At 39.0% G+C, this 10788-nt stretch overlaps 1 protein-coding gene across 1 annotated transcript in view; it reads right to left on the bottom strand.

The window, feature by feature from the left end:
• Positions 1 to 10788, bottom strand: part of PIBF1 (progesterone immunomodulatory binding factor 1) — a 310762-nt gene that overhangs the window by 296357 nt on the left and 3617 nt on the right. Inside the window, exon 2 of the mRNA XM_006864318.1 lies at positions 2435 to 2535. Coding sequence (XP_006864380.1) covers positions 2435 to 2535 — 101 coding nt within the window. The remainder of the gene's footprint in view (positions 1 to 2434; positions 2536 to 10788) is intronic.

The following is a 10788-nucleotide window of genomic DNA, read 5'->3' as shown; positions in this document are numbered from 1 at the left end:
CCTCACTTCCCCTCATCGGTGACAAACGTGGTCACCAATCAGAGCGTATATTCCCATTGAGTCTTAGTCTTAGAAGGGGGCTTGCCCAGAGTGAACAAGACCACTTGCCTTGATGTTTCCTAGACGAGCAGCTTGCTTGTTCTTATAGTAATCATGTTTTGTATTTTTCCTGTTGGTCTTCCTTTCAAGAAGTATCTTTTGGTCTTCTAGAATACCACACGTTCTTGATGGAAGGAATACAAAGAGTCACCGTACCAAAAAGAAATGGTCAGTGTTCAACCATTTCAAGAGGTAGAATATGATCAAGAGCCAATAGTACTTAAGAAAGAAGTCTACGTGGCACTGAAGGCATTGGTAAAGTACAAGGTTCCAGGAACTGATAGAATACAAACTGAAATCTTTCAACATTTCAATTTGCTCAATCATCTATGCCAAGAAATTTGGAAGACAATTACCTGGCCAACTGATTTGAAGAGATGGATATTTGTGCCCATTTTAAAGAGAAGCGACAGAACAGAATGTGGAAGTCATTGAATAATATCAATATCATTAGAAAGTAAAATTTTGCTGAAGATAATTTTAAAACAGCTCTAATTGTACCTTGACAGAGAACTGCCAGAAATTCAAGCTAGATGCAGAAGCGGATGTGGAATGAGGGCTATCAGTGCTGATGTCAGCTGTCTCTTGGGAAAGCAGGGAATACTAAAAATATGTTTACCTGTGCTTTATTGACTATGCAAAAGCTTTCAACTGTGTGGATCACGACAAGCTATGGACAACACTGCAGAGAATGAGATTTCTTGAACACTTAGTTGTGCTCATGAAGAACCTATACATAGACCAAGAGGCAGTCATTTGAATATCCTTTCACCATGCTTATTCAATCTGTATGCTGAGTATATAATTTTAGAAGGTGGATTATATGATGAAGCATGTGGCATCAGGATTAGAGGAAGACTCATTAAAAACTTTCGATATGCAGATGATACAACCTTGCTTGCTGAAAGAGAAGAGGACTTAAAGTACTCACTAATGATGATCAAAGACTACAGCATTCAGTATGGATTTCATCTCAAAGTAAAAAAAATTAAAAAATAAAAATCATCACTACTGGATCAATAAGTAACTTCATAATGAATGGAGAAAAGATTGAAGTTGTCAAAGACTTCATTTTGATTAGATTTACAATCAACATTCATAGAAGCAGCAGTCAAGAAATAAACAACGTATCGCCTTAGGCTAATTTGCTGTATGAGACCGCTTTAAAATGTTTCCGAGTAAAGGTTTCAGTCTGAGGACTAAGGTGTGCCTGACCCAAACCATGGTATTTTCAATAGCCTCATATGCATGTGAAAGTTGAACAATGAATAAGGAAGACTGCAGAAGAACTTATGCATTTGAGTTATGGTGTTAGAGATTAAAAGTACCACGAATCGCCAGAAGAACAAACAAATATGTGTTGGAAGAAATTCAGCCAGAATGCTCCTTAGAAACCAGGATAATGAGACTTCATCTATCAAACTTCAGACATATTATCAGAAGGGACCAGACTCTTGAGATGGACATCATGCTTGGTAAAGCTGAGGGTCGGCAGAAAAAGAGGAAGACCCTCAACAAGATAGATTGGCACAGTAGCAGCAGCAATGGAATCAAGTATAACAACAATTGTGAGGAGGGTGCAGAACTAAGCATTGCTTCTTTCTGTGTGTATAGGGGTCACTATCAGTCAGAACCAATGACGTCACCTAACAACAACGAAGGCCCAGCATTCCTTTGAGATCTCCATGTGTCTTAGCATCAATTTTTCTCCTGAATCTAGTAACGTCACAGTACAGAAACTCCAGGCCCGAAGGATGTACTCTATTCCTGGCTTCACTTTTTAGGTGGTAGCCCTCATTCTCTGTTTATTTTTCCAACTTCAAGATACAATCTAGTCCTGTAGATTGCATTCGACCTCATCAACGTCATAGAAGTACGGATGGGCAGTTCAAGCTCACCAGCTGCTCCTTGGAAACCCTATACAGGGATCCTATGAGTTGGAACTAACTCCACAGCACTAAACAAGGATAATTCTATCCGAACAGAGCTTGTCATATCAGATCACAGACCACATTACATTGTATCTCATCATGAAGAATTATTACATCTTAACTTCTAAGCCACTGAGAGTCCTGACCAACCCAAGGTGACACAAAACCTTAACCATCACAAGATCTCTCTATTGAGTGCATACTGAATTTTGTTTTGTTTTGTTTTGCATTTGTGTACTGTATTAATGGGTTAGTAACTCACATTTTGCTAGTCTTTATTTTAGCTTACAATCACATAAACTGGTAACGAAATTGCTTTAGCAATTCCTAAATATACATTGTTGCTGTTTTTGAATGTTTTAGCTACTAAATATGCATTGTTGCTGTTTTTGAATGCTTCTTACCTGGCATCTTTTTGCTGAAAAGTCAATTGGTTGTCTAATCTCAATGTTAGCAGCTGCTTTTGGTGAAGAGCATCATTAAGTTTCTCTTCCAACTCTTCAATCTGAATAAAGAGAACAAGGTAAATTATATAGCCAATTAAAAAATGTATTTATAAAGAAAGTCCTACTGTAAAAAATATTAAACATTTTTTAAAGTGTGCAAAAGAAACAGGCTAGGTTGATAAGGACCGGCAACTTAGACACTGGCTACCTAAAATGGGGGGGGGGGGGGGCTATAAAGGCACAAAGTAACTGGTTTACAAGTTTTCAAGAGGGAGTTTAGTTTAAGAGTGTGTGGGTAAAGGTAGAGTCCCCATAGAATAGTTTTCATCTTGTCTAGACGGGTCTGGTGAAAAGAGATGGTGATAAGATTCTTATGATTCAACATTAGTAACTGTTATCATGATTAATTATGACTGTCACAACTGTAAAGGTAGAAGTTTTGTAACACAAAGGAGGGAGCAGTTAATCTTACAATCCAGGAACAGAGGACCCTAGGACCATCAAGGGAGAAGAGCACGAGTGGAATGTGGGACCCTATCCAGAGAAGCAGCAATTCTAGAGATGGAGGCAAAGATGATGACACGGAAAAATAGAGCAGCTGAGGACTCTAGACTCATGGAAAGAGAAAAGGCTGTATGCTGGGAGCCAGGTGGCACTTGCAGAACGTGCCCTTTGGTTGTTTAAATGATTATACAGCAGGCTTGCCGAATATACCCTTTGGTTGTTTACATGATTATATATTCCTGAGTGTTTCTATGTACGCCCCCCGCACCCAAAACAAAAACACAGAGGGAATAGAAGCAAATATTGTTGAATGCTGAGGCAAGGAGGATGCAATGAAACAATGAGTGTAAAGCCAATGTTCTCCCATGTAAACTATCACTCAATTAATTCACAATAAAAACTTTTAAAAAAAAAGAAAGGAAACAGGCTAAAATAAGGTTTTTCTTGGGGGTGGAGGAAAGGCAAAAGTTCTGTTACAAATTAGTCTTCTTCATACAAATGGTTTTCAAACTTTAATTTGAAACGGTTGTTTCCTAAATGATTTTTGCCAGTTGTCATTAACAGACAGTTTCTTTTCTTTATTCTCATGGAGAAGTTCAATGACAATTGGAATTTTATGCTGGTGTCTCCTCTGGCTTGCTATTTCCAGCCTAGATTCCACATTTGTACAAAAGACCATTATATCTGTTTACTACCCATTGCCACAAAATCAATTCTGACTCACAGTGATCCAATGTAATACAGAGAACTGTTCCATAGTGTTTTCTGGTTGTAATCTTTCACAGAAGCAACTGACCTGGTCTTTGTCTCTTGGAACCACTTGGTGGATTTAAGCTACAAGCCTTTTAGTTAGCAACAAAGTTCTCACCATTAGAGAAATGCAAATTAAACCACAATGTGATACTGCTATATATCTGTATTAAGTTAAAATGAAAGATGCACATTAAAAAATGTAGAAATATGAAACAGCTGAAACTCTTAGAGGGGGAATACAGAATGAAACCAACAACTCTGGAAAACTGAAAAGCGGTAAATAGATAAAACAAATTATGGGATATGTATAGAATGGAACTCAGCTCATTAGTAAAAAGGAACTAGTGATACACCCAGCATTGTGGATGAATCTTTAAAGAAACCAGACACAAAAGGTTTCATTTCTATATTATATGATCACTTTATTCTGAACTTCTAGAAAAGTGAAACCTAGATAACAAGAAACAAATCAGTGATTGTCCAGTCAGAACAACTAGGCACTCACAGATGCTTCAGGTCTTCTCAGTGTTTCATGTCCTAGAAGTAGCAATACAAATAAAATGTGTTGCTGTTGGGTGTCAGTAAGACAATTTCTGACTCACAGCAACCCTATATGACAGAGCAGATCTGCCTCCACAAGCTCCTCTTTGTGGAACAGAAATTTCTGTAAATTTTATCATGCTTAACTCTTTAACATTCAAGTCCATGGTCCCTTTGGAGCCATTTTTCATAAAAGGTAAGGGCTGTTGTTGCTGTGTGTCTGTATGTGAGAACTGGTAGATTTGAACTGCCGATCTTGCGGTTAGCAGGCCAGCATTTATCCTACAGCACCACACCAGGGCTCATTTTTGATATGTGACTAACAAACAATTCCAGCAAGTCTGCTGAAAAGACTCTCCTTTCTTGACCTGAACGATATTGGCATCTCTGTTGAAGGTCTGTAATGGTATAAACATGGAACCATTTGGGATGTTTTTAAGTCTGCTTGATTCATCCACATGTTTATCATTATACCAATACCAAACTTCACAATGTCGTGAAATCACTACATGATTTATTTGTCAAAATTATTTTAGGTATTCTTTTTGTTGTTAAATGCCATCAAGTCAGTTCCAACCCACAGTGACCCTATATAGGGTTTCCATGGAGCAGCTAGTGAGCTTGAACCACTGACCTTGCAATCTAAACCAACTTTGCAGTCCAGCGCATTAACCCGCAGCACCACACCAGGACTCCATTTAGCTGTTCTAGGTCCTCTGACTAACCATGCAAATTTTCCAAAAAGCTTGTCAATGTCTACAAAAGAACCTGCTGGGATTCCATTAAATGTCTGGATCAATTTGGAACAACTGACACCTTTAACAATATTGAGTATTCTAAGGGACTACAGTGCTGTGGGATAAGCACTGGACTGCAAACCACCAGGTCAGCAGTTCAAACCCACCAGCTGCTCCTTGGGAATCCTGTACAGGGTCCTTATGAATCAGATCTGACTCAATAGCACTTAACAACATTAGAGATGGATGAATGATAAACAAGCTATAGAAATAAATAAGAATATATAGAAAACAATGGCCTTGCAAGAATCAATAGTGATGCTATACCATAAACTGAGATACATGATTAATTCAATCTTCTACATTTGTGGTCCATATGGAAAGTCACTACACTAATTATGCTAAGAACCATGGGTTTAAAAACAATAATATATAGCTGAACACGTGTTGCTGTTGTTTAGTGCCATAAAGTTGGTTCAGACTCATAGTTACCCCGTATAGGGTTTCCAAACATCCAACAGTGCCACACCAGAACTCCTGAATAAATGTTGTTGTTGTTAGGTGCCAACGAGTCGATACCAATTCACAATGACCTTATGCACAGCAGAACGAAACACTGCCTGATCCTGGGCCAACCTTACAATTGTTGCCACACTTGATCGCATTGAGGCTGCCACTTTGCCAATCCATATCGCTGGGGGTCTTCCTCTTTCTCTCTGAACCTCCATGGTATCCTTCTCAAGAGACTGCTCCCCCCTGACAATATGTCCAAAGTATGAGAGACGAAGTTTGGCCATCCTGGCCTCCAAGAAGTATTCTGGTTGCATTTCTTCCAACACGGATCTGTTGGTTCTTTTGGAAGCCCATGGCACTTTTAATATTCTCCTCCAACACCATAACTCAAAAGCATCAATTCTTCTACAGTCTTTCTTATTCACTGTCCAGCTTTCAAATGCATATGAGGTGATTGAAATCACCATGGCTTCGGTCAGGTGCACCTTAATCCTCAAGCTGACATCTTTGCTCTTCAACACTTTAAAAAGGTCTTGTGCAGCAGCTTTGCCTAATGCAATATGTCGTTTGATTTCTTGACTGCTGCTTCCATGAGTGTTGATAGGTGATTCAAGAAGAATGAAGTCCTTGACAACGTCAATCTTTTCTCCATTGATAAGAATGTTGTTTATTGGTCCAGTGGTGAGGATTTTTTTATTCTTTACATTGAGATGCAATCCATACTGAAGGCTGCGCTCTTTGATCTTCATCAGTAAATATTTTAAGTCTTCACTTTCAGCAAGCAAGGTTGTATCATCTGCATATTGCAGGTTGTTAATGAATCTTCCTTCAATCCTGATGCCACGTTTTTCTTCACATAAACCAGCTTGTTAGATTATTTGCTCAGCATACAGGTTGAATAAGTATGGTGAAAGAATACAACCCTGTCATACATCTTTCTGAATACATGTAGGTATTATTTACTATGCACCAGGAACTATTCTAAGAGTTTTCTGACATTGCATAATTTAATCCTCCCAACAAGTCTGTAAAGGGAATATTATTGACTTTTTTTTTTTAAAGCTACATGTATTTTCCAGAAAGTTAGGATTTGTCCAAGGTCAAATAACAGGTAACTAACTGGTAAGACTGAGATTCAAATGAGGACTGTATGTATCTGGAGCTCTAGCTCTGATCTACTACACAGAGTTGTTGTTGTTGTTAAGTACCATGGAGTCGGTTCTGACTCACAGTGACCCTACATACACAGGTTTTCCGAGGCTGTAAATCTTTACGGGAGCAGACCACCTCATCTTTCTCCTGTGGAACCGCTAGTAGTTTCGAACTGCCAACCTTGCAGTTAGCAGCCTGATTCGTAACCACTTCACTACCAGAGCTCCGTAGAGAGCCTACGTTAAATAAGCCACCATTTCTATAATGAAAAACGTACCCTTTAAAAAAGAGAGAAGTCATTTATGAATAAACAAATGCAAGCTGAAAAAGCTAAGACGTGATGTTCTTTTTAGGTGTTGTGCTGTCGAGTTAGTTCTGACTCACAGAGACTCTACAAGACAAACAAAATATAAGTTTAGATATGGTATTCAAGAGACACTTAAAGAGAGTGTTAGGAGACTCAGCTCTGCAGAGAAAGGCTTCTAGACTTCTTAGGTCTTACTACCTGGTGCCACCACTTCCATCTAAATGGCCTTTGGTATGCTATTAACGATCCTCTAGCTATGTTTCATTAAGAGCAAAATGAAGTTGAGTCATTCATTTAAGAAATAGCCGAGTATACTCTGTACTATGCATTATTTTAAGTGCTAGAGATACAAGTTTAATACAAAACCGCTCTGGTTTTCAGTGACCTCACAGTCTATTAAGAGAGACAAATACCAATGGCAGCTAGTCCTATGAAGACATATACACACCCAAAACTTGCTGTTAAGTCAAATCCTGACTCATAGCAGCCCTACTGGACAAAGTAGAACTACTTCATAGGGTTTCCAAGGCTGTAATCTTTACAGAAGCAGACTCTCGCCTCTTTCTGCTGTAAGTAGCTGGTGGCTAAAACTGGCAATCTTTGGTTAGCAGCTGAGTACTTAACCACTTGCACTATCAGGGTTCCCTGATGACATGCAACACACAGAAAATATAGGGAGTGAAAAAGTGAGGAAACTATTTTTTAACTGATAACAAAAGCAATAGCTAACTGTGTGCTAATTATCAGGCACCAGTATAAATCACAGTGTTACTGGGAGGCTTAAATAGACAACACATGAAAAGTTCTTACAACACCAATAGAATAAACATTCAATAAATGTTGCTCTTGTGTGTCAGAAACTGGAGAAATATCAATTGAAATGTTTCAACAAACTGATGCAGTAGTGGAAACAATCACTCTTTCATGCCAAAAAATATGGAAGACAGCTACCCGGTCAACCAACTGGAAGAGATCCATATTTGTGCCTATTTCAAAGAAAGATGACTGAACAGAAAGCCACAACTATCTAACAATATCATTAACATCACACACAAATCAAATTGTACTGAAGGTAATTCTAAACAAAGCTCAGAAGCACATCAACAGCTGCCAGAAATTAAAGGGTTATCACTACTGACATTAAAAGATCTTGGCCCCAAAGAGTGAATACTGGAAAGATGTTTACTTGTGTTTTATTGACTATACAGAGGCATTAAACTGTGTAGAGATCATAACAAGCAATGGATAAATTGGGACAAATGGAAATTCCAGAACACTTCATTATACTCATGCAGAACCTATACATAGACCAAGAGCTAGTTGTCTGAACATAACAAGAGGATACAGAATGCCAGGAGTGTATCCTTTCACCATACTTATTCAATGTATATCTAGCAAATAATTCAAGAAGTTGGACTTTATGAGAAGAACTGCAGCATCAGGTTTGGTAGAAGGCTCATTAGCAAGCTGAGATATGCAAACGAACAACTCGGCTTGCTAAAAGGGAAGAGAACTTGAAGCACTTGCTCCAGAAGATCAAACAATAAAGCCTTTAGTGTGGATTACAACTCAATGTATAGAAAACAAAAATCCTCACAAATTCTATAATGAACATCATCATGATCAATGGAGAAAAGACTGAAGTTGTCAAGGATTTCATTTTACTTGGATCCACAATTAATGCTTACGGAAGTAGCAGACAACAAAACTATCAGATTACTGTATTGGTTAAATCTGCTGCAAAGACCACTTTAAAGTGTTAAATAGCAAAGATACCACTTTGAAGACTAAGGTTCACTTAACCCAAACCATGGACTCCTGGTATAGTGCTGTAGGATCGCACTAGACTGCGAACCACAAGGTCAGCAATTCAAACCCACCAGCTGCTCCTTGGAAACCCTACACAGGGTCACTATGAGCCAGAATGGAGTTTTGGTGTGGTACTGTTGATTAATGCACTGGAATGCAAAGTCGCTTTGAACCACAAATTGGAGGCTCAAGCTTACCAGCTACTCCTCGGAAACCCTATACAGGGTTTTATGGGTCAGAACTAACTTGAGGGCACTTAACATCAACAACAACATGAGTTGGAACTACTCCATAGAACTTAACAATAAAAACAACCCAAGCCATGGTATTTTCAACTACCTCATATGAAAGCTGGACAATAAATAAGGAAAACCAGAGATGAATTTGAATTGTGGAGTTGGGAAAGATATTGAAAAGTATTATGGACTGCCAAGGTCAATGGTTCAACCCCTTGGAAGCTCTATACAGGGTTGTTATGGGTTGGAACCAACTCTACAGCACTCAGCAACAACACTATGGAACACCAAAAGAACAAATAAATCAGTCTTGGAAGAAGTACAGCCAGAATGCTCCTTAGAAAGGAAGAAGATGAGACTTCTTCTCCCATGCTTTGAAAATGTTACAGGAGAAAGCAGAGTGCTGGCGTGGTGCTGCGGGTTAATGCGCTGGACTGCAAGGTCGGTTTGAATTATGACATTGGCAGTTCAATCTCACCAGCTGCTCCTTGGAAACCCTATAAAGGGTCGTGATGAGTTGGAAACGATTTGATGGCACTTAACAACAGGAGAGACCAGTCCCTGTAAAAGGACATCATACTTGTTAAAGTAGAAGGAAGACCTCCCAATGACACAGTGGCTACAACGTAACAAGAATTTTGAGGATGGTGTAGGGGTGGGCAGCATTTCATCCTGTTGTACCAGGGTCACTATGAGTTGGAACCAATTCAACAAAACAGAACAGCTGCAATAGTGACAGGGAGTCCTGGTGAGACGCTGCAGGATATGCACTGTACTGCAAGGTTGGTTTGAACTGCAAGGTATCTGTGGTTCAAACTCACTAGCTGCTCCTTGGAAACCCTTTACAGGTTCGTTGTGAGTCAGAACTGACTCAACAGCACTTAACAACAAAAACAAATATATGAGAGGGGCGTACTGGTGTGGCACTAGAGGATAAAGCACTGGACTGTAGTGTCAGTGTGAACCACAAGGTCAACAGTTGAAATACACCAGCCACTCCTCAGAAACCCTATACAAAGTTGTTATGAGTTAGAACTGATAAACTTTATACAGGGTCGCTATGGGTTGGAATCAGCTCGGGTTGGACTTAGCAACAATAAACAAACAACATATATGAGAGGGCTTCCAAGTGTTTCTATACAGATGTAATCGAAAGTTAATGGAATTTTCCCACAAATTTTCAAAGCCCCTGTCATGAAGCATATGAATTTCTGACCTCTAACTTGGATTTTTTGCAGAGGATTAGCTTCTTAATAAGGAGTCCTGGTGGCTCTATGGATTAAATGAACTCTGGGCTGTTAACCATAAGATTGGCGGTTTGAGCCCACCAGGTGTTTCTAGGAAAAATATGAGGCTATCTGCTTGCACAGAAATTTATAATCTCGGAAACCCCACATAGGGTCCCTATGAGTCAGAATCAACTAGATGATAGTGGAGCTTGCTGGTTTTTTTTGTTTTGTTTTTTTTAACTTTTAATAGGGATTCCTTGAGTGGCAAAATAAGTTAAGCGTTGGACTACTAACCAAAAGCTGGCAGTTCAAGTTTACTAGTCACTCCAACCAGCAGTACCTTGAGAGAAAAGATCTATGTCAAATAGTTCTCCTCTGCACATGTGGGGTTGCCATGAATAGGAATCCACTCAAAAACACAGCAATGGGTTTTTTGGTTTGTGGTTAACACACAGAGTAGCTATCAAATAAAATGATATTTCTACCATCCCAAAATATTTTTTTTAAATAATAATTACAAGAAATGCCCCAA

Source organism: Chrysochloris asiatica, unplaced genomic scaffold (assembly GCF_000296735.1).
Source record: "Chrysochloris asiatica unplaced genomic scaffold, ChrAsi1.0 scaffold00063, whole genome shotgun sequence".
In the NCBI taxonomy this organism is placed as follows: domain Eukaryota; kingdom Metazoa; phylum Chordata; class Mammalia; order Afrosoricida; family Chrysochloridae; genus Chrysochloris; species Chrysochloris asiatica.
This window is presented reverse-complemented; position numbering and strand designations above follow the sequence as displayed.